Here is a 27,478-nt window from a genome sequence, read left to right as displayed (position 1 = left end):
CCCCTCCCCCTTGCTGCAGGCTGGTGCCCATGCAGGCCCTGCTCTGGCTGGAGACCCCTTAGGAGGGCTTGCCCTGCACCACCACCAGGCCAGAGACTGTAGAAAGAGACATTTAATACTTTTTTTAAAAAAACATCAGGATTACATTTGGATCTGCCCCAGGCTATGACATCTGTGCCTCCTCCAGATGCTGGTTAACCAGGAGGCCTCAGGACGAGAAAGGGGGCCTGGTGTCCTTGGGGGCTTTATCAGTCACCAGAGGAGAGGAATGTGAGCCAGGCCCAGGGTCCCCTGCTGGCCTGGGCAGCTGCCTGCCTTGGTGTGGAGGAGATGCCTGAGCCACTGTCCAGAGAGGGTGTGGTGGCTAGCTTGGGACAGGGAGTTGCCTGGGACTCCCCAGGGGTCCCAGCACCAGGGCTCAGGAACATTCACTTGTCAAAGCCTTTGTGCTTGACCTTCCACATAGTGGAGGCTGGGCTCCCATGGTCCCATGTGTGTCTATGTGTACACCCACTGTATGTGTTTGCTGGTCATGGCAGCTTGTGCCAGAGAGAGATGCTCCCTGTGCTTGGCTGGAGATGGGGCAGTGGGCATGAGTGGGTGGGATTCAGTGCCCTGCAGGAGGGAGATGGCCTGTCCTTGGGGGCCCTGGCCTCTGAGACCCCCAGCCTCGTCTCTTTGTGAGTCCCCAGCCAGAGGGAAGGGGCAAGGCCCTTCCAGGGAGGTGGCATCTGTAGGCATTCATGGGCCCAGGGGACCCTGGAGGGGGGGATTTAAAAGCAGGGTGGTGAGTCTCAGCCAGGGGGTCTTGCCTAGACCACCCCATCACACCAATGTTCAGTCCCATCCTTTTAAGGGCAAGTCTCTGGGCTGTGAGGGATGGAGGTGGGAGAGGACATGTGTACATGTGGGTCAATGTTGGATGAAGACATGAGAGGACGTGAGTGTGCATGTATGTGTGTGGATGGAGGTGGGAAAGAATGTGTGTTTGAATCTGTGTGTGTGAGAAAGAGGTGGGGGGAGAGAAGGAGGTCCACCTGGAGTCACCCATCCCTGGGTAGGAGTTAGTGTTTCTAAGAGCACCTTAGTGTGAGCCTCCTGGGGCGAGCGGGTGGGCTGGGGGCAGAGTCTAGAGCAGCAGGATGGGGAGCACTGCCCAGCCCCAAGATGGCCACGCGGAGTGGGGAAGGGGGCCCCTTGGCGGTGAGTGCTAGTGTAAACGGGACGCTGCTGCCCCTGGACCGGCAGGAAGCGGGCCACCCCGCCAGCCACGAGCACTGCCCTGGCCATGTGGAATGCAGAGATCTGGACGGAGGGGTGGTCACTGGGGCAGCGGCACCAGCACCTCCACGTAGCTGAGGGGGAAGAAGCCTGACTGGCCGTCCAGCATGCCCTCGTACCAGTTCTCATCGATCTGGTTGGTCAGCGTGATGATGTCGCCCTCATGGAAGCCCAGCTCCCCATCGTTCTCAGGCTCGAAGTCGTATAGGGCCTTGCAGCTCGGCTGGTCCAGGGGTGCTGGGGTTGGGGGGTGGTCCAGGCTGTCACATGCCCCAGGCAGTACGCAGGGTGATGCCGCCTCCCCTCCTGCCCAGCTGCCTGGTCCTGCCCACCACTTCCCACGGCTGCCCAGAGTAGGTGACGAGGGGACAAAGACTCTGGGAGGAGCTGGTGATGCCTCATGGCATCAGGGTGTCAGTGAACAGAAACAATAGCGCTTGGGGCACCACTTGGAGCAGTGAGGGCCAGCTCCAGTTCTACTGGAGGCGGGGAGGGGAGGCGGGGGAGAAGGACCCTAAACCCCAGGTGGGAGCCCAGGGCAGGGCCTGTGCCCATGTGGGACACTCACGCATGCTCCTGCTGGGGGTCCGAATGGGCTTGTCAGAAGATCGGAAAGATGATGAAGCTGCTTGCAAACGAAGCACAAAGTGGGCCGAAGATGCTAGGGTGGGGCCTGGTGCCCATCCCAGGGTTGGGTAGGGGGGGCTCTCTCACAGGGGGCTGGCCCTGTGGCTGGGGGCTACCCCCAAAGGGTCCTGGGCAGAGCAGAAGCCTCTTCCTCCTTACCTGTGATCTTGGGGGCCGCGGCACAAGGGAAGCCCCCGTTGGACTGCTCAGGCTCTCCGAGGTCCAGGAGCTCCCGTGGCTTGGGCTTATACTCCCGTTTGGGGCGTGAGGAGGCTTCCCGCATCCTGGAGGGGAGGGAGTGCATGTCAAGGTCAGCTGCCACCCTGGGACTCAGGGTGCATGTGGGGGGCTGTGTGAGGGGTTACCATGCACGGAAACACTGGTGGGGGTCCCCTGGTGTGCCTCCAAGGCTGCCTACAGGCTGCGCCCCACTGCACCCAGAAGCCTCCTTGGTGATGGCTGCCCGGGTGCTGCTGCCCCACAGACACCCTCTCCGCATCAGGGAACCACCCCCACCAGGATTTCCCTTCTCAAGGTCCTGGGCACCTCCTGACTGTGAGATGGCCCTCAGGGCCGAGTGCCCTGGGAGACAGGGAAGGAGGAGAATGGCCTTCCAGGGACAGTCGAGCAAACCCTCTCCCCAAAGGATATCCCAAGCCTCTCCTCTGGGACCAGTGGGAGTGTGATGAGGTCTTGCTGTCTCTTGGAACCCCCACCCCCTGCAGCCTGGGGGTTCTTTCTAAAAAGGAGGTAACCGCCCCCTCCTGCTGCTCACAGCAGGGTGGGGTTCCCCAGGGGCAGGTCATCCCCCAGGCCCTAAAGGGCTGGCCCAGGTGGCCCCAGCCTCAGGCCATTGGGCCTCCTAGTCGGCAGAGTGGGCCACTGTTCACAGGGAGAAGCCAGGGGCCAGACTCACCTTCGCTTGAGCTTGTCAGCCAACTCATCTAGAATCTGCACTGCCTGCCGGTGGTAGTCCAGCTGGGCGTCCACCAGGGCAGAGAGCTGGCTCACCTGCTCGATCTGTAAGGGACCAGCCAGGGTTGCAGTACAGCCCTCCTGACCCCCATCTCCAGCTGCTTCCTGCAGGGAGCCTTCACAGCTTGTTCTGGACATGGGCCCATCCCTGCCTGTCTGCCTGACCCTTGAGCTGCAGCTGGAGGAGGGTGAGGGGACCCCGAAGCCTCAGGCGGCCAGTCACCTCCTTGGGTCCTCTTGTATCCACTTTGTTTCCTTCACATCCTGAACAGGCAACCCCACTCACTGGCCCTGGGAAGCTGGCACCACCGCTGAGCTCATTTTTGGGGCTCCCCCAGGGTCCATGAGGAGGGTGCACAGCCCGCATACGCACATCAGTCTCCAGGAGGTGGTGCATACTGGTCTCCGCCACCTCCTTGGACTCCTCAAACTTCTCCATGGCCTGGCGTAGCTCCTCGTCGGGGATCTTGCCCTGCCGCTTCTTCTTGTAGTCGAAGTCCAGGCGGCGGCCCTCCAGCTTCTTCAGGTGGTGCTGCAGGCCAGGATGGGGGTCAGGTCTCGTGCCCGGGGCCTCAGGGAGGGCCACCCCACAGCACCTCCCACTGGGAATCTGGCCCAGGCGGGGCTGGGTGGGGGCATACCTGGATTTCCTTCAGGTCCTTGTCACACAGGTTCTGCAGAGGGTCGATGAAGTTCTGCTTGACCTCAATGTCCAGGGAGTCCTTCACCTCAGCCAGGCGCTTCATGGACTCCCCGGCATCCAGCAGGGCGTCGCCTGGGGAGAGCATGGAGTGGGGGAGGAAGCTGTCACAGGCAGCCTTGGCCTGCATGATGAAGACACATGTCACCCCCACAGCCAAGAACCTGGATGCCAGAACTGAGAACAAGGGACCCTGGAATTTGACCCGGAGCCACAGGGGCTGGTGTTCATGAGCCACCCTTCAAGCTCTCTGAAGGCACCCAGGTCTGGCCTAGGTCAGCTGTGGGGGGATGCAGCTTTCCCGTGGCCATGACGCTGTAGACAGTGCTCATGGGAGACAGAGGGAGCTTCCAAAGAAGCCTCGACTACTCTCCTCCACGGAGCCAGCCAGCCCTGGAGAAGCTCCAGAGACTGCCCCGTGTTCTCAGGCCCCCTCCACCCAGCACCCCCCACCCCATCCAGGCCCCCCCACCTCGGCCTCACCGAAGTTGGACTCGCCACCCAGCTCCTTCCCATGGCGGATCATGCACTCGCCCAGCAGGCCCTCTGACTGCGGGTAGCCAGGGTTCTTCACCTGCCCTCGGATCTTGGATACCGTGTTGAGCATCGTCAGCTTGGCCCGAGAGGCTAGGAGAGGACAGGTCAGGTGGGCATGGGTGTGGTCTTGAGGAGCCGCCAGGCCTGTGCTTGGCCAGCACCATCGGCTGCCCCTCTCTGCCCATTCATTTCATAAGTGCTCCCCCAGCCCAGGGAACCAGAACCTCCCAGACTTCTCTCCTGGGAGCACTGACAGTGGGCAAGAGCTGAGGGGTGGGGGGGAAGGGGGATGTGCTCCTCAAGACCCCCAGAGAAGCAGGGTAGACAGGTCTAGGTGTGGACAGGTACAGGCACCCCAACACAGACCTTTTCCAGGGGTTGGGGTGGGAGGACAGGCGTGCTTGCACCCCCAGCAGCTCCAGCCCATCCTGGCACAGGCCTCAGGTGGAGGCGGCTGCTGGTGCTGCCTGTCCGGCCCCCATTCACCTTTCACCACAGAACCCAGCAGTCCCTGCCTCCCTCTTGGTCCCAAGACCCCACTGCATGCTCCAGAGGCAGGTACGCCCAGCCAATTCACACTAGTCCAGCGAGTTGACTGGAAGAAAAACATGCTCTTTTCTGCTGGGACCACTAGCTGTAAGGGTAATTTAAGGCTAGGATCACGAGAAATGGGAGCTGACAGACAAAGCAGTAGGAAACTCGAGACCCTGAGGACACCCTTTGAATGCCTGGATCCAGCCATGCCTGAAACCACCCACCCCTGGGTGTTTCAGTTCTTTGGGCCCATGCCTTTCTTCTTCATGCTCCAGTAACCAGAGGACTCCTGACTGCCAGAGACCTGAGGAGTTGGGGTGCAGACCACTCACAGCTGATAGGTGCCCCTACCTGGGTTGGGCTGCAGGTACTCAATGGTTCTGGCCAACACTTCTGTCACAGCCTTGCTGGTGACATCCACCTTCTGTAAGGAGAGTCCATGTGTGGAGTTTCAAAACCATGAGGGTGCCTGAGGCCAAACCAGGAGCCCCTGGACAGCCCTCAAGCTGTCGAGTTCCCTGCCTGCCTCAGCATCCACGTGGGAACCCCCTGCTGCTTCAGGGTCTCTCTCCCTCCTTGCTGGTGGTTGTGCTGTGTCCCCACCGCTACCTGCCCAGAGCTGGGGGAGGCCTGCAACCCACCCAGACCTTCCCCATGAGCCTTGCGGACCCGAGTGCTCAGGGCCAGCCATCGGACAGGTGCGTTCTCCCATTACCTTCTCCATCTCTTTGAAGTCATCGTCAAGCTTGGTCCCTTCCGCCCCTCCGACCTTCTCACTGACCAGCTGGGGGACAAAAGGAGTGAAGAGTGTGAGCCAAGGAGGAGGAAAGTGAGGGCTCAGAATGGCCATGATGGCTTCCCAGGGATGCTGGACATGGTGGCCAATGACAGGGAAGGGATCTAAAAGAGGTCCTTGCTCCAAACCCCCACACTCCTGCAAACCCAGGGTCTGGAGTTTGTCCTGGGGGGACCCTCTCTGGTCACGCCCACGTGGTCAGGCTGTGCTGGCGGCTCCACAGTCTGAGAGTGTCCCCCACCCCCGCAGGGTTGTGCAGACTGTCTGGGTCCCCCTTATAGGCTGTGGTGCCCATGTCTGGACAGTGGTGCTGTAGTTCAGTTCCAGGTGAGGGGCCAAGGCTCACGGAAATGTGACCTCCCTCTCCCACTGAACTGCCACTCAGGGAAGGAATATTGCAGACCACTGCTCTGCATCTCCCCTGCCCCCACCTACCCCCCGGGGCCAGTAATGAGCAGGTCCCGAGGCCAAATGACGAGCACCAAGCGGAAGGGAAGACCTGTCCTGCATGTGCCAACTGTCACGGGGGCCGGAAGTCACTTCTGGTATGGGCACACACACATGCACACAATTTCCTAATGGCTGGCAGCAGGCTGCCCACCCCTTGGGACAGCTCCAGGGGCTCCTGAGGGCAGGAGCCAGCACTGTTCAATGACTGGCCCACTGCCTTCGGCCTGTGTGGTCTCGGGCTATTGAGGTTCTTGCCTCTGTAAAATGGGCTGACGGCTGTGCACTCACGGGGCTACTGTGTGCAAGTGTGTGCTGGGGAGGGACTTAATAATGCCCCAGTATTTCCCCTGAGCATCTTGTCTCCAGGAGGAGGCAGAGCTGCAGGGCAGGCCCAGCCTGTAGGCCTTTATCCCTGCCCTACCTACCCAGGGTCTGGGGGCATTGCTCGGGTAGCTACACACCCTGGCCAGTCAGGGTTCTCATGGCAGCTGCACCCTGGAGTCCAGGAGGGCATGGGGCACAGGCAGGAGGGAGGCTTGGCTCAGGGACCTCCTCAGACAGGCAGGGGCTGTGCACCTGACTCTGACTTTATAAGGGAAGCCCTGTCTCTCTCCTATAGGTGTTTCTGGGGCGTCCCATTTTGTTTCATGGGACAGTTTCACTTCTTTTGATAATGGCAAAACAGGACGTTCTCAAATTCAGTGGTTGCCAGAGGGAAATGAGTGAGATGTCTGACGTGGGCCCAGACACTTCTGGTGAACCAGGAGGCCACTGAAGCGCCAGGGCTCGAAACCACACCTTCCGGGCCGAGGGCCTGCTTGGTGCAGGGGGCCTGGGCGCCTGCGGGGACCACGTCCTTCCTCTGAGGGGGTAGGGCACGGGCAGACCCCATGGCCTCTTCCAGGCCCCCTGGGAGTGTCCCTCTGGGAGCCCCCTACAGTTACCACGTGGGCCCTCCCTGTTCTGGCCCCTGGAGGCCCCGCTGGGAACACCTGGATCCCCACCGGTCTCTTTGTCCCCCCAGCCCACACGAGGGAGTGCTAAGCTCCAGCCCCTTGGGCTGACTGGCCTCAAGCCCCTTCTCTCCAAGGCTCACAGTCTGGAACTGATGCAAATGGGTGAGAGGATGAACCAAGGCCAGAGGGAAGAGAGGGAATGGGCACGCCACAGGCCACCCGCAGCGAGAGCATCAGGGAAGGGAGGGGCGCTGAGGGCAGGGTCCCTGAGGAGGCGAGGACAGCTCTCCAGAGGAGGGGCAGGGGTGCTGCCTGGTGAGGCTGCAGGCAGCGCGTGCCCATCTGGGTGGGAGGCAGGACTCTGATGCTCAGTCCTGCTCAGGGACCCTGCACACACCCTCTGAGAGGCAACAAGGGCAGCAGCGCCACCACGGAGGTTAACACTTTCACCCACAGCTTCGGCATCCCACTCCCCACAACCTGCCAACATCCCCAGCCTGTGGGAGATGGGCCAGGCAGGCAACGGGCTGTGCCCAATCTCCTGTCTGCGTCCAATCTCCTGTCTGCGTCCACTGAGCCCCCACCCCATCCATCATCTCATGGTGCAGAGGGACTCACCCCACTAGCTGAGGCCTGCACAGCTGTGGCACCACCCAGGGCAGGGGACAGCTAAGCAGGTGGGTGACTGCTACCCACTCTCCTGCAGGGCCGTGATGGCAGTGGTGTGGAAACCATGGCCTCCTGGGCCTGTGCAGCCAGGTGGGAGCCTGAGCGACTGGCAGTGGGCCCACACTGGCTGCCACCATGACACCCACACCTGTGCCTCCCAGGGGAGTCATGGGGCCAGGCCTGGCAGCAGCCTTTGGAGATGAATTTGCTGCTGCCTGTCAGACAGGCCTCTCAGACTGCAGCCTGGATTCACTTCTGCCCTGGGAGGCGCTCAGGGACCATGTGTTCCATGAAGGTCCAGAACAGGGTCTTTTCTGTTAGAACAGGGAGGAGGCTGGGCAGTGGCCTGGTAAAAAGATTCATGAGTGGTTCTGAGGCCAACCAACAGGCGTGACTGCCGAGGGAGGGCGGCCCTGTGGCTCCGTGAGCACAGGCCCTGAGTCTGTCCTGCCCGTGACAACGGCTCTATGGGGGCCCTGCTGGCCTCTGCACACCCACCCAGGCACGCACGCCTCTGACCCCACGGGGGCTCCCTCTGTAGCCGGTTCCTCCAGTGCTACCTCTCTGGGGAAACTGAGCAAGCCAATCCCCAACACGTGTTTGGTCTGACCTTATTTGTTGATGTTGCTCAGTCGTGTCCAACTCTCTGTGACCCCATGGCCTATAGCCCTCCAGGCTCCTCTACCCATGGGATTCTTCAAGGAAGAATACTGGAGTGGGTTGCCATTTCCTTCTGGGGATCTTCCCAACCCAGGGATGGAACCCACGTCTCCTGCATTGGCAGGAGGATTCTTTACTGTCTGAGCCACCAGGGAAGCCCAGCCTGTATTACGGGTCCAATATCCTCTGGGAAGAGAGTGCCCTGCCTTCAATTCAGGCTGCAGGTACCTCCAGGGCGTGTTGGGGGCCACAGCTGTGGTGTGAACTGAGGGGCACCTGGAGCTGTGGAAAGGTTACTACCACTGAGCGGGTGGAAGGACCCCAAACCTGTTTCTCTGAGGTTTTCTCTGTTTCTCACTTGGGCTGCTCTGCCAGGACGGCCCGGGTTCAGCTGGCATGTGGACCTGAATGGTGGGATTTAGATGACACGCTCATGAGTTAGCCCAGTTCAGGCTCCCACGGTGAGGAGCAGCAGAGCGTGTGCTCTGAGGACAGTAGTCCTGGGCACCTGGGGAGTGAGCATGGAAGAGAGGTGGGTCCTTGCTGCTGAGCACCTGCACAACCTCCACCCACGAGAGTGGCCCCATGGGCACTGATACTAAAGACCAATCGGAGAAGGGAGCTCTTCTCTCAAAAGACAGAGGTGTTCTTCAGCATTCTAGGCCTTTGGCCACATTTGGAGAGGAGCTAGGAATCTGACACGCAGGAGAGAAACAGAGAACACACATTGGAAAAACCCAAAAACACAGGATGCCACGTGCCAAGAGCGGACAGAGCAATTGCTCCAGGAGCTGAGTGGAGAACAAGAAGGCAGGAGAACCTTCTGTCCCGGAAGCGGGGCTTGGGGACCGATGGCAGAAGCTCAGATCCTGCCGAGTGGGACACGCCAAGGGGAGGCCTTTTAGTTGAATCATCTTGGCAGGGAATCCTGATCAATACAACATGGAAAATAAACGGCTGATCTATCTGCAGGCTCGGTGACCCGGGTAGCCGATCCGCTTTGATGAATTAAGAGTTTAAAAAAAGCAGCGGGAGGAGGCTGGCCCAGAGGAGTGGGAGGCGGGGAGAGAAGCAGGGCTTGCTCAGGGCCTGTGGTCCAGGATGGATGCTCCGCACGTTCTGCTCGGCATTTTCATGCCTCATAAGCCAATGTGCTGGCCTGGAGGGCCACCACCTCTCGAGTTAACAGCAGAGGTCCCCGTCCTATCCCGGCCTCCCTCCTGCCCTCCGCCCTGCTAGCTTCTCCCTGGCTGCCAGTGACTGCTGGAGAAGCCCCCACTTCTCTGTCCCTCCTCACAGGGAGAGCCAAGCCCAGTGCCAGGCTAGGGGCCTGGGGCAGCCACTTTCAGGCCCTGGCCGGAGAGCTGGAACAAAAGGCATGGGACAGGAGATGAGGGTGAAAGGGCCTTGGGATCCAGGCCCCTGCCCCACCCCGGCCATCCCCTGGGTCTGTGCCAGGGAATGCCCTGTAGCTGGGGCACCAGGACCCAAGACTCTCAGGCATGAGCACTCCTGGCTCCAGTCTGCGACCACCACAGGGAGGAGCCCACCACCCTGGCAGAGACTGTGCTGGCTTTGAGGAATGCCCCTCTGGTGAGGGAGAGAAGGCAGGGGAGGCCGGGTAAGTCGCAGCTCCCAGTGCGGTCTGGGCTGGAGCTCACAGCACAGGGTACCCCACACTCAGAGATGGCCAGCCCAATGATCCTCGGCAGGGCCGAGAGATGCCTGAACGGGGAGGCCAGCACGGGGACGGGATGGGAGGAACGTGGGGATGGACACGATCGCCTCCACATCCCTTCTGACTGCGGTCCCCTCCCTGCCGGCCTCCTAACATCTGGGAGCCGCTAGCCAAACACCTCAGAACAGCCCCTTCTAGTTTCCTTGACAGCCTCTGTCTCGTGACTTGGAGAGCCCACGAGGCGGACAAAGCCAGGATGGCCTGCTGCCCAGTCGACACACAAAGCCGCTGGCCTTCTTGAGTCTTCTTTCTGCTTGGGCCCTGGGCCCCTGACTAGGGGGTGCTGGCAGGGACTCAGACGGTGAGCTCAGGTAACTGATGCCTTTCTTACGGAGGTGAGCTGAGGGTACTTCTAAGGAGGTGACGTACCATGCAACACTGCCCCAAAGCCTCCTGTCGGTCCCTGCCTGCAAACCTCCAGTGGCTCTGGGTCGGGATGATCTCGAGAGTCTGGGCCCCCATGAGTATGAAATGCCTGCCAGCAGGGGCGGAGCTTGGATTCCAGGCAGCCTGGCTCCCACGTGGCTCTGAGAGTAGAAGCCACGAGGTGTGGGGCTGCGGCCCCGCCCCAAAGGGCAAAGCAGGGGTGCCACTGAAGTGAGGACCACAGAAACACCATTCACACCCACACAAGGCTTCACGTGGGAGGGCAGTGATCAACACCTCAGCCCACGAGACAGGCAGCAGAAGCCTGAGCGCGCTGGCAGCAGGAGAGCCCCTCTGTCCCGGGCCTCAAGTGCATACTTGTGAGCTGACACAGCGGAAGTCACACCCCTCTGTGAAGCCCCACAGAGGGGGGTGTCCTGTCAAGTCACAAATTCCTTCAGCAGACCGGGAATTAAAGTCAAGCCTCTGAGCATGCACTTCCTCTCCCCCTAGGGATCAAAGCTAAACAGTTGGTGACGGCAGCTCTGTGAACAGGAGTAGAGAAAACCCTCCATTGAGTACCATGACCACTGGATCTGGCCCCAGGGGGCAGATAAAGATCCCCAGACACAGTTCCACACAGCATGTCGGGGTGTATGTGGAGCTTGAGCTGTTCTCTCAGCAGAGGGGGTGGCACCTCAGGCCTGGGGCTGGCACTGAGATGCAGGCTCAGGAGCAGCACCCCTGGGGTCCCCAAGACTGCAGGGACAAGCTTGCAGCAGGTCCCCCAGGCGGCGGTGGGCTGTTGCTGTGGAGACGAGCCTGGCCTGGTGGCCTTGGTCAGACCTAGCTTCCCGCAGTCTGAAGCCCCCTGGCTTCTCTGCCCTGTGGTGCTCCCTCCTGCCTCCCTGCACAGACTCTCCTCTCAGGACTGGCTTGGTGGGTAGGGAGCTGAATGCCATGTGAGTCCCAGCGGCTGCTCCCCTGCCTGGCACATGCTGCTGAGATGAGGGGGGAGACCGTTACATGAGAAAAACCCCCTCAAAGTCATGTCTGGCTTAATTCAGAGTCTGATCTTGACGTGGCAGGGCACCAGGAGCAAAGCAGGAACCAGTGGTTGGAAAGAATGAACCAGAGGTGGCAGCAGTGATGGGAGGGGACAGCTGCTCAGGGACTGTCCAGGCTGTGATGAGCTGGTGGACGAGGTCCCAAGACAGAACAGAGTGCAGTCTGACCTCTGCTGTTGCAGGCTTTGGGTGGCCCAGCACCCACAGCCCTCTCACCCCTGTCATGGCAGACACCCAGAGCTGCTCCTCCACCCCCAGGCTGACGACCAAGTCCCTAGAGCCCCCATAGTGATCACAACACTGTCTCCACGGGGCCTCAGACTGGCTTTACCTGTCACAAGGCCCCTGTGGACCCCGGAACCCTCTCCTCCCGCCTGACTCAGGCCTGTTCTGCCTTGGCTCAGCCTCTCCTCACTCCTCCCAGGGACTCAGCCTCACATGGCCCCCCACCTCGGCCTGGCCGGGCTTCCTGCCCACGGCAGCTCCCAAGGCTGGGAGGATGCAGGTGGTTGTGACCCCAACTGGCTGGCAGGCTTTCCCCTCACAGCCTACTGGCCCGAAGCCACAGGCCCGAGTGTCCTCTGAGTGCTCTGTGGAGGGGCGGAGGCCTGGGGTCAGGGCTCCACAGCGCCTAGTCCCGCCTCCTCTGGGGACCACTCCCCACACCCACCCCCCTGAGCACTGACTCTAGTGATGGTTGGTCCTGGGATTGCTGTTAAGGCACCAAGTTCCTCCACAAGAAAGCAGAAGCACTGGACAAGAACCATTCCTGCTCCCACTTGTGATTAACCAGCTCCCAGTGCATTCGGCGGAATCAGGGAGGAAGCAGCCCCCTTGGGCACTGGGACGGCTGTGGGGCGGCTTCCAGGTGAAGCACTTCTGGCTTGTTTTGGGGTGGGGGGGGAGGCAGGAGTGCTGGAGGGGAGGTGGGCCACAATAGGTGTGCATCTTCTAATGTGTCCACAAAACACAACAGAGATGCCTAGTTACTGGGACCTGCAGTGTAGCTGGCCCTTCGGTCAACCTTGAGGACCCCAGAGGAAGGGGTGGAGCCACGGAGACCTCCAGCACTCACTGGCCCGGGTGCAGCTGCCGGGGAGTCATCTCCACCTCAAATTAATAAATGGAAAGACTGACAATCCAGGAGGTGACATACCTTGCCCAGGGCCAGGCAGTGCAGTATATGCGCACGTGTGTGTGTGTGTGTGTGTGTGTGTGAGAGAGAGAGAGAGACGAAGCCAGACAGCAGGGGTGACTGGGTCACCTTGCTCTGGAGGCTGTCCTGCGTCTCCCTGATGTTGTTTCCTCACTTCAGAGACTGGCTGGGATGTCAGGGTGACGGGGACGCAAGATCCAACTATAATCCCCACCGCTCCCACCTGGCTGGGGAAGCATCCTGGTGAGTACGAGGCCATATCCCCGCCCCGGGAGCAGGCGGTCAAGAGGACCACAGCTGTTCCTGGACACTGATGGGAAACACGCTGGGGATGGCCAACCAGGATGACACCCGGCCCGCGGTGAGTGCACTGTCCGGAGGCAGGAGGCCTGTGTTGGGGGACCTAGTGGCTCTGCCCCACACCTCCTGGAACTCCAGTCTCTCACACTGCACCCACCACTCCAGGGTGGCCTCAGCCCACAGCCCCAGGGACGTTACAGAGCTCTCTAGGAATACCAAAGGCACATTGGACTGTGAGCTGTTCATGGAGCGGGGACACCAGTCACACGCAGACCCCTGACCAGGGTATGATGCCACCTACATGGGGAGGATCAGATGGGCCTGCCCCCACCCTCACTGAGCGACCCTTCCCCAAATGCTATTGGGGGAGGTGACGGGCCAAAGCCACAGGGCCGGGCTGAGATATCTGGGGAGCACAGCGGGGTAGGGGCTCAGGATTCTGACTGCTTGGGAGAAGGGGAGAGGTGGGCCTGACCCAAGTTGGCACCCCAGGCTGTGCCGAGGGTTTTTACCCCACAACTGCCCGCGATCAAGACTCATCTCTCAGGAATGAATTCCACCTGGAACTCTTGCCAGTGCTGAAAAGCCCAGGTGTAAATTGGCCTTGTGCATTTTCATTTCTCATCTCAGGGATGAGGAAGGAGGGCTGTGTGTCACACAAGCGGGAAAATCAATTTCAGATGAAAACTTATAAAAAGCAACACCCAACCCACAAACAAATGAGGTCATAAATCCCCCGAGTCCTGCTGGCGAGGCCACACCCGCCCTGCCCTGCTGCCCGAGCCGGGGTGCGCCGTGGGGGAGCTGCTGCCTGCAGACCCACCAGGGGGTGGTGTCCAGGCACACAGCAAACTTCTGTCCAGCGTGTTTGAGTAAACAAGGTGTTTCACAAACTCATCTTTTTGTCAATGGCAGAGCTGATGCAGGAGTAACCCTTCAGGAAAGAGAGGAAACAGGGCTTGGAAATCCTGTGAGGCGCACGCACAGCTGTTCGGCCTCTGAAGGCACTGGAGCAAACCCTGCATCCGATGCCATCGCCATAGCCGACCACAAAAGAGGCCGTAGACACCAGAGCACATGTCTCGAGGAGGGGCCACGTGCACCCCAATGACGACAAGCTAAGGTGATGAAAGCCCAGAGCCCCTGCCTCCTGGAATGCTGTCTCCCCGTCTCTAACCACCTCCATTCTGAAAGGCCTAACTAATGTAAAGCTACCTCTTCCAGGAAGCCCTCCTGATTCTCCATCACCCACCTCCGAAGGACCCAGGTAGGAGGAACCTGACCACTGGCTACCCTCTCCCATTACCAGTCCTGACACCTCCTCGCTGAAGGCCAACCCCATACTGGACCAGGCTCTATTCCACAAAGGTGCACACTCACCCTGCGTCAGAGTCTCTGCTGTGCTGTTCCTTCTGCTCCAAACCTTCCCACCGCTGCTGGGTCCTGTCCATCTGGTCCCCCTTAGAGTTCCCTCCTCAGAGGGGCTGTCCCTGACCCACCCATCACTCTCATTCTCTCAAGCCCCTTGGGCTCCGAGTGAGCGACCCGGGCACTTCTGTACCATCTGTGCTCGGAACCGTGTCCAAGACTAGAAGTGCCTCCTTGATACTTAGTGCCCGTGGGAGGAAGGAAGGACCTCACACAGGTCTGACCTCATGGCACCACTCCACACGGCTAAGCACCGAGGGCTGAGGACCTGGGAGATGACCAGATGACAGCATCCCTAACCCCTGTACCCCCCACTTTCCTTTGTGTTGCTTATGGGAAGTTCAAGTTAGGCTGAACTCTGCCTGTGGAGGCTGCCTGTCTACATCCCCACTCTCCAGTTGAGGTCTGTCTACAGCTGGCCCCCTCACCAAAGAGCAAAGGGAAAGTGTGCAAAGGAAAAAAGTCTGAGCAAGATGGGCCCAGGCTGGGGACTCCTTGGTGGCTCAGTGGTAAAGAATCCACCTGCCAATGCAGGAGAAATGGGTTCGATCCCTGGTCCAGGAAGATCCCACACGCCACAGAGCAACTAAACCCGTGCGCCACAACTACTGAGCCTGTGCTCTAGAGCCTGGGAGCTGCAGCTACTGAAGCCCGAGTACCATAGAGCCTGCGCTCCGCAAGAGAAGCCACCACAAGCAGCAGCCCGTGCAACACAACGAGAGCGCAGCCCCCTCACCCCAGCTAGAGAAGGCCGGGGAAGCAGCAAAGACCCAGCACGACAAAAATAAAACAAAATGCTGGGCCCAGGCTGACTTGTATCCAGGGTACTCTGGTCCCAAAGTGGGATGGTCTCCTATCGACAGAAGCCCCCGTGAAAGGGGTGCGCCTGCAGTTTGGGAGGACAGGACATGAAAAAGGCAGGCTGACAGGCAAACAGGCCTGAAGGCCAAAGGTAAACAGCCCCCAGACTGGTCAGGCTGCAGCCGGAGAGGCCACACACCCGGGTTCGCGGATCGTCGAGGGTAGGCTCAAGGGGAGGACAGAAGCTCCGAGTGGGTGCTGAGGCACACACTCTTATCTGGCACACTAGCTGGGCAGTGACAGCAGGTGACTCAGGGCCACTGAGACCAGTTTCTTCAGGTGTGGCTACCAGAAGAAACTGGCTGGGTGGGTCACAATCCCAGGACAGCACATGGCAAGCCAGGGGGGTGACCAGTCCCTCCTGGGCCACGAGTCAGATGCCAGCGCCCTGTCACCCTGCATGGCTGCTCCTCCCTCTGTCCCCCACCCTATTTGTCCAGAGGTACCTTCCCTTCTGACCTGCAAAGACAGTCCTGAAAACCTGGAGCAGGAAGGAAGAAATCTTGGCACAAGATGAGGAGACCAAGAGGGGCTGCCAGGGCCAGGTGGGCCCCAGATTCTGCTGCTCCTGTCCCCTGGCCACCATCCCCTGTGGTGGCAGCTCTGGGGGAGGGAGCTCCCCCTTCTCAGGAGGCACAGCAGGACTGGCCCACACACTCCCTGATGTTACTATCTGCCCAGTGGTTCTCAGGGCCCATCTCCTCTGTCACCTTTATTCCAGCCAATAGCACCTGGGATAGCCTTCCCTCCCCACCTACCCACGCCCTGTCCAGCTAACTTCCCACAAGCTGCCCGCTGTTGACAGGGCGAGTAGTGCCCAGCAAGCGATGGGAGATCAGTATTTGCTGAGATAACAGACCCCCGCCCTCAGGACCTCTGGGGAGAACACCCCCAATCAGGTGTGTCAGTAACAAGTCAAAACAAGGGTGTGCCCGTGAGCTCCCAGGGCAGGGCTGAGACACAGGGAGCAGCAGGGGTGTGAATGGCAGACAGCCTTGTGTCTTAAGAACGTCAACGCCTCTGAGCCTCAGTTTCCTCAACTGCAAAATGGGGAGCTGATGACGACGCACTGTGGGGTCTGGCTAGGAGCACGCTTCAAGAACCACAAGCTGCTCTGCAAAGACAAGTCTGCTGTTCCCCACGGGATGCAAAGCCCAGGGAAAGAATAAGGCCAGGAGGGCAGGGGGCTGGAGGCGGGTCCCCGCACAGGCACGGTTCAAAGGCAGGACATGCAGAGCTACTGGGGGATGTGAAGATGCCCGTGTCTCTGGAGTGAAGGCCCTCTGCATACACCAGGACACGTGTGAACACTGCGTGAACTGTGTCGCCAGCAGGCTGAGGTCCCAGCTGTCCCTGTTTACCCAAAGCCCCCAGAGACCACAGCCCAGACTCCAGAGGGCTCACAGTACCCCGTGTGCTGCTGACGGGTGGCCGTGACACACATTCTAGAGCTCTACTTGGAAGCAAAGAACAGGGTTTGAGGGAGGAGGATGGGCAGCAAGCCCAGCATGGCTCCTGCCAGCGTGTGGGGCGCCCCACCTCCTCCTGCTTCTGCTGGCCGACCCTCAACACCCTGGGGGCTTTCTGCCCTGACTCCCAGGATGTCCCACCCACCCCATCATGGCACATCAAGAGTCGGCCTGTCTTTCAAGATGATGCCAGTACACACCCCAAGAAGCCATGCTTACACTCTGCATGTAGGAGACCGTGCCCCGCTAAGCTGGGGTGTCTTGCCACATTTGCCAAGATGGCTGGGCAATGCCTTTATTGTTTTTCGCAGGAGAAAAGCTTCCCTGCCCTGGTCCCCAGATCTTCCTTCTCTGTTATCACCTTGAGACACGTGTCTGGTGTCGCCACTTCCTGAGCTAGGAGCAGGAAGAATATTCCAATCCCTCTTCACCTGATGACGACCGTCTAGGGGCCAGGGCCTCCTCCCTTCCCCTTCACACCTAGACAGCCTCTGCTCCCCTGGCAGGGCTGAGCCCACAGATAGGCAGCGTCTGGGCTCCTGGACCACCGCAGAGCAGCCGTGACCCGGAGGCCCCAGTGCCCAGGGCCTCCCAGGGAAACCTGCATGCTGCTCTCCCTTTTCCTCCCCGTGTCCATGTTCAAGGCCAAGGCCTGGGTCGTCTCCTCGTGAGTCACTCCTGGCTTCTCCGTACTGGGCATGTGTGTCACAGGACCCTGAGTCACATTTGCCCTAGTTCAGTTGCTAAGCCGCCGTGCGTGTCTGGGGCACCCTCCCGCCCTGACTCTGTGTCATGCCAACTGAAGAGGTGGTGGTTTTTTTCCAGGTTGGGCCTGCTTAAAATCTACATGGTCATGTTAAAAGGGCAGTAGTCTAGGACTTGCCTGGTGGTCCAGTGGCTAAGACTCCGTGCTCCTAATGCAGGGAACCCAGGTTTGATCCCTGGTCAGGGAACTAGATCCCACCTGCGGCAACTAAAGATTCTGCATGCCACAACTAAGACCGCTTGCAGTTAAATAAATAGATAAAAGCAAACAAACAAACAAACAAAAATGCAGCAGGAGTCTAGAGGAACTCTCGGACCTCACCTGGGGCACACCCACATGACGGCTCACTGCCACGCTGAGAGCAGGAACGGGGCAGTGGCCTCAGTGCCCGCTGCCGGGGAGGGACATGTTGTGATCAACACATAAAAGACCACAGGGAGCTGTGGAAGTGAACCTGAGTCACAGGCTTCGGGTGGACAAAGGGCGCCAGCAGTGTGAACGGAAAAAGCAGAACGAAAAAGCTGCCCTGGGACACTGTGTTCAGGCGGTGTGAACTTGCAAAACAAAGCTGTAGACTTTTCAGCTGTGGGTTCATGTATGGTGACGTATCAGGGAGGGGCCTCCGACACTTAACTATGCTGCGTGTGTTTACTCAGCTCTCCTGGGTGCCTGGCTATCAGCGGGTCACTCTTTACCTCTCGCTCGACATCCAAGACGGTTTAGCACCAACTCAAGTGCCTGGAAAGGGACGCGCCCTCTATGGTGCACTAGCGCTACCTAGCGTGGGGGAGAGTAGCTGAGCACACACTGCCTGGACAGCAGTCAGCTCCCCTCTAGGCGTGGCTGGGAGCCGAGCGGCCTCCTGGACTCAGACCAGGCAGAAGGCCCTCCACCCTAGTCCCCTGGAACAGCATCCTTGCGTCCTGGGTCCCCGACATACCCCGTCTCCACAACTTCCCATGGAGGCCTCCCAAACCCACAGTGCCTCCCACCTACCACCGGGCAAGGCCAAGGGCACAAGGTGCCCTGGGGTGAAGCGGACAGAGCACTTGGCCACCGCTGAGGCCACTGGTGGGAAAGGCATGGTGATGGGGAACCCAGAGAGGTGTGAAGTAAATGCATCAAGGCTGGGGGAGAAGGAGGAACCTCAGAGAAGTCTCTGGGGCATCACCCACACCAAGCTGTAGCAAGGGCAATGGGTGGGGAGCTGCAGCTGCTCCAAGGCTCCTCGAGGCCGAGATGCTGACCTTGCGGGACAGGAAGACTTCCCTAGCTTGGAGGAAATGCCCCAGGAGAGGAGATTTAGGCCAGCAGTTAGGGGTAGGGGACACGGAAATCCTTGACCCCATTCCCTCGGCTGGCCTCTTCTGGACAAAGGGTGGCCTTGACAGGCCAGGGCTGCCCTCTGGACTTCAGACAATTAAGGCTCTGACGACCTGAGGCCATCAAGGTGATGGACACCTGCTGGGGTGGCAGGTGGTAGGAGACGGGGAAGGAGTGGTGCCTGAAAGTGAGAGAGTTCCCGGTTTCCTTCCCTAAGTCTCCACTAACTCCTGGGGCCGAGATCCAAAATGACCAGAGAGAAACCATCAGTCAACTGCTCCTGCTTCAGAGAAGGTGGGACTGGCTTGAGCTGTGCTGGCCAGCGTGGTGTCGGGGGACCAAGCACACAGTCTGAACAGGGACACAGACTGTCAGGCCTCCTCCTCCCCAGATGCTCGGGAAATCCGCCCTCACCCCAGAACTCTCTCTTCTGAGACTTAACTCAAGCCTGCAGGAGTTCCTGGTTCCACGTGAAGACTGTAAGGGGCAGCAGAGGGGTGCCAAGAGGAGAGAGAATGCAAGGGTCAAGTGAGAAAGCTAGTCCTGCCATGACCCCCTTCCAGTACCCTTTGTTCTGGCTAGGAGAAACTTCCTGGTGGACACTTGTTTTTAAAAATAAATTATTTTTAGGCTTTTTTTTTTTTTTTGGCTGTGCCACATGCCATGTGGGATCTCAGTTCCCCCACTAGGGATCGAACCCCTGCCCCTGCAGTGGAAGCACAGGCTTAACCACTGGACGCCAGGCAAAGTCCCAGTGGGGAACTTGTGGTTTCACAATTCTTTTCACAAGAGAGAGCAGACCCCAGCTTCAGAGGTCAGGAATCCAGGAAGAATTGATTACATTGCTTTGTTTCTGCTGTATATGGTGATCCTGTTACTATGATTTATTACAAGAAATAACATCAAGATCCCTTTTAAAAACAAACTTAAAAAATGAGTCTATTTGAAGGTCAAATTAATGAACTAATTCAGGCCCCAGCTAAGAGGCTGGTGCACAGTATTTACTGCAGGCTCAGATCCAGGAGATAGATACAGCAGGCTCCCAGGTCCTTGGGGCAAGGGCAGGGAAGGTCAGGGCTGGGCCGCAGGTGCACTGGGCCTAGGAGCCCGCTGCATTGCCTGTACCAGCCAGCCGGCCTGGGACCACCATCTAGAGGGCGGCTGGGTGTGTTGAGACTGGGGATGAAGATCTGGAGGGGTGAGGGGCGCCAGGGAGGGAACTCAGGTCCAGGAAGGAGAAGGCCCAGAGGCAGGGTAGCAAGTCCACAGAGGGTACCAACAGGGCCAAGCAGAGGACAGGGAGAAAGCTGGCTGCCTGTTGGAGGAAACAGGAGAAGAGGCAGAAGGTGGCCAAGGGTGGAAGCCACAGGGGCTGCACATAGGGCCAGGTCAAGTCCAAGAGCTCAGAGGTCCAGGAGCCTAGAGAGCAGGCTTCTGAGGCCAGAGTGGTTGGGCCCGGGGATCTCCTTTCTCCAGGAAGCTGGGCACCTCCCGTTAAGTTTGGATCTGGCTGTGGGGTCGGAACAACAGAGACTCCCTGTGACAAAGTCAAGTGCAGGTTCCTCTGGGCCTGGAGCCCTCAAAGCAAATTCCAAGCAAAGGGGACAACCTCTGAGCTCTGATGACTTATTTTTAAACCAGTCGGACCTGTTCCTGACTTGAGGCCTTGCTGGCCACCCTGCCTCACACAGGTACCATCATGGCACCGGACTGCCCCACGCCTGCTCTGGGGAGGTGTCCACCATTCCTGACAACTTGGTCAGTGAGCCATGACCTGTGGGGACCTGGCCCTGTCTCCAGCCACCAGGCAGCCCCCGCCCCGCCCTCAGGAGCTCACACCCAATGAGAGGAATGCGTACTGGGTGTGAGGATGTGCTCGGTGTGCAGAACGGGGGCAAGAGACCACTGGGCCAGAGGCTGGGAGGGAGGAAAAGTACTTCCGGAGAGTGGACCCAAGAGGCGGCAAGGATGAAGGAAGACACGCAGGGTCTGAGGGCAAACAGGAAGTGGACAGGAGAGCTGGACAAGGGTGGGGAAGGACGGAAGCTACAAGGCCAAGCAGACCTGCTGGACTGGAGTGCGCTGTCCATGCTCGCAGGAGGGTGGGGAAGGAGCTGACATGGCACCCCAGGTCACCAGGGATGCTCCCCTCAGCAGGCCCCAGCTCTGCCTTCTCTCTCATGCCCAGATGGACATCCCACTTCTGCACTCTCACAACCCACAACTTGAGGCAAATGTCCCTTGGCCCACCTGATATTCATTGAGTTCCTCAATGGCCCCTCGGCGGGCTGTCTCACACCCGGGACAGGGCACAGCGCCTCTGGACGACTGTAATATACAGGTGTGGAAGTCTGAGCTGCCGGCAGCAGCTCTTCCCAGGGAGGCAGCGATTGATGCTGAGTCAGGTCCTTTGGAGGAAATCGCACGTCTGTTTTCCTGCTGTGGTTGGGAGTCTCCGCGTGACCCCCCTCTCGGGCCCAGTCAGCAGGTTTTTCTAGGAGCTGAGTGGAAAAGGAAGACGAGGCCATCCTCTGGGAGCCTGGGCTCGTGGAGCCTGGGGGACTGCTCAACAGGAAATGAGCAGAATGTACCCAAAGTGCAGCGCTCTCGGGAGAAGTGGCTGTAAATTCAGCCCTGGGAAGGGGGGCAGGGAGAGAAGAGGGGCTGTGGGGGGAGAGAAGAAGGGGAGGGGAAGGAGGAAGAGGGAGATGAGAAGGGAGGGGGACAAAGAGCAGAGAGCAAGCAGCTGCTGCTAGTCTGACACATTCCTCCATCCGGCTTTCCAGGGACGGCTTGGGAAAAAGTCCAGAAAAATCACCCCTAACGTTTCCCTGGGGAAGGGTTTGGGCAGGGCTGGCAGGTAAAGATGCCTCCACAGGCCTGCGAGCTCCCAAACCCTCCCGTGGCTGGGAGGCTCCAGCATCAAACCCTCCTTAAACCTCAGAAACCTCCCCCTGCCCCTCCCCCGACCTCGGAAACCAGAAACAAAACAGTTGGGCTTTCCTCCCCCACTCCCCCCGGCCAATGGCCTGACGCCTCTGAAACCCTATGGAGGAAGCTGGCTGCGCGCCCCAAATGAAGAACTAACTTTCCCTAGATTGGGTCAGTCTCAAGATATTGGCAACAAAGAGGAGAGGGCGGAGATAGGGGCCAGGGCAGCACTAACTGTGGCCCCCGACCCAGGGTCAAAGGCCACGGGACATGCAGGCCAGAAGCAAATGGCGGGCCCAAAGGGCCCAGTCGCAGCCCATCAGTTTGTCCTCTGAGGAGAGACACAGATAGCTGCACAGAGGGGCACTGGAAGGGCAGGCGGAGCACTCAGGGCCCCGAAGGAGGCTGGCTCTGGAGGGACGCTGGGGGGACAGGTGGGTGGATGGCACTGTTTCCTGGGTTCAGTTGCTAAGTCTGCGACAGTTCTGGGGTCTCAAAACTGTGATAGCCTCCAATTCCTGAAGCTGAGCAGGGTGATACTAAGAAACCTCTCACCTCACAGGCTGTTATTAAGTGGCACACAGAGTATAATTAAGTATCCTACAGCCTGGCCTCAAAATAGGCAGGGCGATCAGCTCCCACTGAGTTCTGTGATAAACTGCCTTTACTACGCCCAGGATTCTGAGTCACAGCGAGCTTCAGGCTCCATACACAGCAGTTACGAGCAGTGGACTCAAAACATGATGAGCCCCTGGTCCTGGCATGTTAATAACGAAGAGCTGCAGGATGCTGCCTGACTCTGGGGCGCCTCCCTGATGGTGAACAGTGGGTCCTGCCCAGGAGGTCAGGTTAACCTGGTTTTACAGCCAGGCCTGGGAAGTGGTGGAGATGAGAGGCCCCTGCTTCCTTCGGGGAAGGGCAGTTTTGGATTGCTTCTGAAGCTCCACAGCCCAGCCTATGACATAGGGCTGGTCACTGCACCCAGCTAACTTGTGAGGCAGGATGGGATCATCTCCGCCCGGGGTCCTACAGGGACACTGCGAGGTCAAGGGTCTTCCTACGGATGAGTCAGCAGAATGGTTTCCTGTAAGAGTGGACTTAACCCAGTTTCTGCTGCACGTGGACAAGGCCACAGCCAAAAGCCCTTCCCATGTCTGCTGCCCCAAGGCAGAAGGTTTTCCGGGGGTGAGTGCCTGCAGCTGCTAGGCTCAAGGTCCTGAGCCAGAGACCACTCCCACTCCCACCCCCACCCCCAGGCCTTGCCTGACACTTGTCGCTCCCAGGCTCCATACTGTGATTCGTGCTGACACTTAAGGGGTTATAAGTTCCAGATTTTTGTGTCCTAAGATCACCCACATCTGTTACTCAGCAGGCCAAGTACTTTGCTGGGAATTCAAGAGTGTGATTCCACAAAATGAAGTTTAAAAAGTAGGCTGGAGCAGGCAGTATCTGGGAGACCCCTGACGTTTCCCCAAATACTGCCTACTCCTACAAGTTGGGGTCTGGGTCCCCTAGTCCTTCCCCCACCCCCACACCTCTCCCAGGAAGCTCAATCTTTCCTCCTAGACACCAACGCGGGGCGTAGAAAGAATCGAACAAACTTCAAAGTTATGGGATACGGCGGTCATGAGTTCCCCTCCTAGCTTGGATGGAACCAATCTTTTAGTTCAAACTCTCTCCCTCCTTTCAGGCAAAGAAAAAAAAAGAAATCAGGCCAGCATTCCAGACAGCTGCCAGATCGACCCCTAGTTACACTCTCAGATCTCCACACAGTGCAGCCACAAGAATGACCAGGAAACCATTAGCAGCTTCGGGGGAAATTAATGTCACCCACACACACCACAATGACAAGTGAGTTTCTGAGACTGGAGCTCGCTAGTGGGTTCCTCGACCCACCTCTATTCCCCAGAAAGACTCATAAAGGCATCTCCCCCCAGTTTAGACGTGCATAAAGACCAGACGGTACTGACTGGCATTATTACATGGGGAGGTGGGAAGGACCACAACCATGGGCCAGGGACAGACGCCTACTTCTTTTTCTGCTTTACGCTATGGATTCCTCAACGTTCTCCAGTTCAACCTGTCAGTGTGACCAGAGGTAAAAACTCACTAACTTCCCACTCAAGCTCAAATTGATTTTGTTTAAGACCTGAAAGCTTTCACCAGAGAGGAACTGGCGCGGAACTGGCCAGTCTCATGCCAGCTACTGGAAGCTGGTTTGTCACCGATGTCATCGATGAGGGAGACCTGCCGGAAACCAAGCTTCTCTACTCCTGGCTCTCTGTCACATGTCCACCTTTCTCAATTTAGAGACGATGCTGTTACAAGCCTTTGAAATCAAGAACCTGTTTTAGAGCAGGGCTTCTCAACGTCGGTGCTTCTGTCATTCGGACAAGATAACTCTTGGTGGTATAGAAGGCTGTTCTATGTGTTACAGGGTGTTTAGCAACCATTCCTGGCCGCTACCTATTCAGTGCCACTAGCGTCTGCTCCCCAAGGCCTGACAAAGCCTCTGATGCTGCCAAATGTCCCTGGGGTGCTGCAAGGATAGGAGAGGGGAGAGGGAAGGGCTGCTGCTGCTAAGTCGCTTCAGTCGTGTCCGACTCTGTACGACCCCATAGACGGCAGCCCACCAGGCTTCCCTGTCCCTGGGATTCCCTAAGTGAAGAGGTGCCAATGCAAGCTTGACAGATGCCAATAGATACTCTGGGGTTCTCCTGAGGACTTGGGCAGGGGAGATGTGGTGTCCGGGTGCTGAGTTTTACATGTGTCCATCTGCGTATATCTGGTTATCTCTTGTTTAGAGAATTCGAAATAGCAGGCAGCTGCCACAAGAATGCCCAGGAGGGATTTCTGTTGTTGTTGTTTGGTTTGGGTAAAATTATCCTCACTTTTCTCAAACTGTAAAACAGGATTTCCCAACATCAGCACTGCCGACATCTGGGGCCCAGTACACTGTAATACAATTAATAACCTCCAAGTTTTGACAGCCAAACATGCCTCCAGACATTGCCAGTGTCCTCCAGAGGGTAGAATTGGCCCTGGCTGAGAACCACTGTCCTACTGGAAGACAAATGCCCCCCAATCCTTTGGTGTAGAAAGGGGAGTATGCTGACCCTTGGGCCAGATAAAGTGAGACTGAGACTGACTGAGATCCACGGAAACTGGTTTAAAACCTGCTCACCTGGTGACCCCTTGATATATATTAAGACTTAACAGGAGTGTTACCTGGCCCAGACGATCCCATCCTGAGGACACAGAAAGAGGATGAAGGCGGTGTTTCTAAAATCAAGACAAGAAATACACAGAGGTGGACACGTCCAGATCCACAGTGGAGGTCTATGGAAACTATTGCAGAGGAAATGGAACACAGCCAGGGTGACTCTTGAGAGCACAACTCAACATGGACTTGGTCACAAGGCCAAGACGGCAGCTCTCAGGCTCTCAGAGGAGAATGTGGCCATGGCGGCGATTCTTTGGGACTGGGTCCCAGAACGTCGAGATAATAAACTGATCCGAACCACCAGCTTATGCTGCACTGAGCTTTCCAGGTTTCTAAGCGCTCCCCCAAGTGCTACATTCAGGTCTGAATGTAGGCCATTCTTCCTTCCCTGAGAGGAAAGGCTCAGGTGGACACCCTGAGAGGCCCAGCTAGTTCCTCCAGCACAGTGGGTTTTCTGGGGGCAGGATGGGCTACCAGCAAGGGCCCTCGTGCCTGAGGGTGGAGAGGGGAGGGCTTCCAGAGACCCGTCCACAGGAAGGAACAAGGTGGCCCAGGAGTTCTTCCAAGACCTATGGTTCTTACAGGAGGGGCTACGTCAGGGTCCAAGATAGTGAGCAGCACTGCAAGATGCTCTGGTCAAGTGTGCAGCAAGGTGGGGCGGAGGGGGAGGTAGAGGCTTGCTGGGCCAGGTCACTCATTCCATCCTGCTAGGGCACAGAGCTGTACTCTCAGCAACAACCCTAGAATCCATCTAGATTAAGTTTCTCTTCCTCCAGTGTTTAGCCTGGAGTCGAGAGACAGACCCCAAATATCTTTAGCCCTGCCTAGGATCATTACTTTCCCCCTCAAGGGGCCAAAGGTCCCGGCTGTGTATCACTGGGGACACACTTCTTTTCCCTCCCACTGGACCTCTCCAAGTTATGGGTTAAAGTCTCGTTTGCCAGCACTGCCTAAAGGATTCCTATGACCATTGCGCGTTCCTTCCTGGAGTCTATCCACACAAACTCCAAACCTAAGATTCTTAAGGGATGGAGAAATCTGGGAACTTTTTGGATCTGAGCCTGTAAACTGAATTTTGCATTTTCCTAGTTTTCTGAAGAGTGAATCCACTCAGCTTTCACCAGATTTGTGAACAATGGGGCCTGGAATTTCCAAAACACCTATTCTGTCCATCACAAGTAGAACACTTAAACATTCTTGGATTCCACGTTCCACTTCTGGGAACTTAACCTGTAAAGCCAATCCTACCTGTGAGCAGAGATACTCACTGGCTATTCATGACAGTACTGTAACATACTTGAAACAATCTAAACATCCATCAATAGACAACTAGTTTTAAAAAATTATGATAGATTTCATGGAACGGAGTATCACGTACCCATTAAAAAGATCCAGGAGGAGGTAGAGGAAAAGCAAAGGAGAAAGATGAAATAGGTGACATCTTATCTCCTCAAAAGAACAAAACAAAACAACAGAATTGAGCAGTAGGCTCTACTGCTGTGGTTCTGGGTGGGGGGGACGGGGGGAAGAGGGGGTTCCCCTAAAGTCATCTGGCAGCATGGGGAGACATCGGTGGTTGTCACAACTAGGGGAGCTCCTAAATAGACTGGGAGAGGGCCAGGGGTGCTGCTCAATGCCCCACAGTGCCCAGGATGGCTGCCAGGACAGAGAAAGACCCGAGGTGGAGAATTCTGACTCTAGTATGATCTCCAAGACACAGTTATTGAAAACCAGCAAGTACATGGTTCTATGTAGACCATGCTACCACTACGTGGGCTTTTTAAAGAAGAGGCTTACACTTCTCTTTGGTAACTGGTGACAGTCTTGTTTCTGGGGAGAGGGACTGGATGTCTGAGGAACTGAAGTGGGAAACTGACTTTTGACTCAACCCTTTCAATTCTGCAGCCGGCCCACTGAGAAGGCTGTTTGTCTTCTTTGGGAAAAAAAGAATTGCTCTAGACACAAAATTCCCTGCCCCTGGGCTCTCTGTGTCGACAGCCTCCGGACGGCTTCTTCCTCTTCTCTCTCTCCGCTCCCTCCCTGATCTTTTAGAGGGAACGACAGGAGGCGAGGGATCCACGTCTGGGAACAACCTCTGGGTGCATTTCTGCTCCTCTCCACCGTCTGCCCACCCTCCTCGAGGAGACTGGAGCCCACATGGCGGACAGAGCCTGGGCGCCCTAGCACGCAGACCCTGTCCCTCCTAGGCTGTACCCACCCTGCGAGGGACGCGTGCCAAGATCGCCCCCTCACTACCTCCGGTTCCCTCCCGAGTCAGGGCCAGGCCTGGCATCTTCTGGCCCCGCTCCGAGCGCTCTGAACCCGGGGCCGCACACCACCCCCACCGCGCCCCGCCTCGGCCTCCGCTCACCTGGCTCGCCTTGTAGAACTGCTTCTTCAGCCCCGCCACCGACATGCTGTCTCCCGCCGTCGGGCCTGCCGCCCGGACCCAGCGAACCGGAGGGACCGCGCAAGCGACAGGTTTCCGGGCGCCACCAACCCCCAGCGCGCCTCAGCGGGCCCCTACGGCACCGCCTTCGCAGCCCTCAAGCCAGCTCCGCCCGCCCCGGCGCCGCCTCAGACCCTCGCGAGCCCGCGCGGCCAGGATATTACATGGCAACCGCACACTTCCGGTGCCGGCCCCCGCGCGCGCACGCGCGCCCTG

General features: G+C 58.2%; 1 protein-coding gene across 3 annotated transcripts; it reads right to left on the bottom strand.

The window, feature by feature from the left end:
- Window positions 1–94: 94 nt before the first annotated feature.
- SH3GL1 (SH3 domain containing GRB2 like 1, endophilin A2) lies at window positions 95–27,478 on the bottom strand. 3 transcript variants are annotated; one of them, XM_055546912.1, is made up of 10 exons: window positions 27,185–27,478; window positions 5,370–5,438; window positions 5,006–5,078; window positions 4,067–4,210; window positions 3,525–3,658; window positions 3,257–3,415; window positions 2,825–2,928; window positions 2,068–2,192; window positions 1,850–1,909; window positions 95–1,518 (listed from the first exon to the last, which is right to left on the bottom strand). In XM_055546912.1, exons 1-10 carry the CDS (start codon window positions 27,227–27,229, stop codon window positions 1,322–1,324), a joined length of 1,110 nt encoding a protein of 369 aa, XP_055402887.1. In that variant the 5' UTR covers window positions 27,230–27,478; the 3' UTR covers window positions 95–1,321. The 3 variants fall into 3 exon arrangements, with proteins under 3 accessions (XP_055402887.1, XP_055402888.1, XP_055402889.1); XM_055546913.1 differs by having other exon boundaries at window positions 1,850–1,906; window positions 27,185–27,476; XM_055546914.1 differs by lacking the exon at window positions 27,185–27,478 and adding an exon at window positions 20,910–21,089.

The sequence above is a fragment of the Bubalus kerabau genome, chromosome 1 (genome assembly GCF_029407905.1).
Source record: "Bubalus kerabau isolate K-KA32 ecotype Philippines breed swamp buffalo chromosome 1, PCC_UOA_SB_1v2, whole genome shotgun sequence".
NCBI lineage: Eukaryota > Metazoa > Chordata > Mammalia > Artiodactyla > Bovidae > Bubalus > Bubalus kerabau.
The sequence above is the reverse complement of the archived record's forward strand: the minus strand, read 5'-3'. Positions and strand labels throughout refer to the sequence as shown.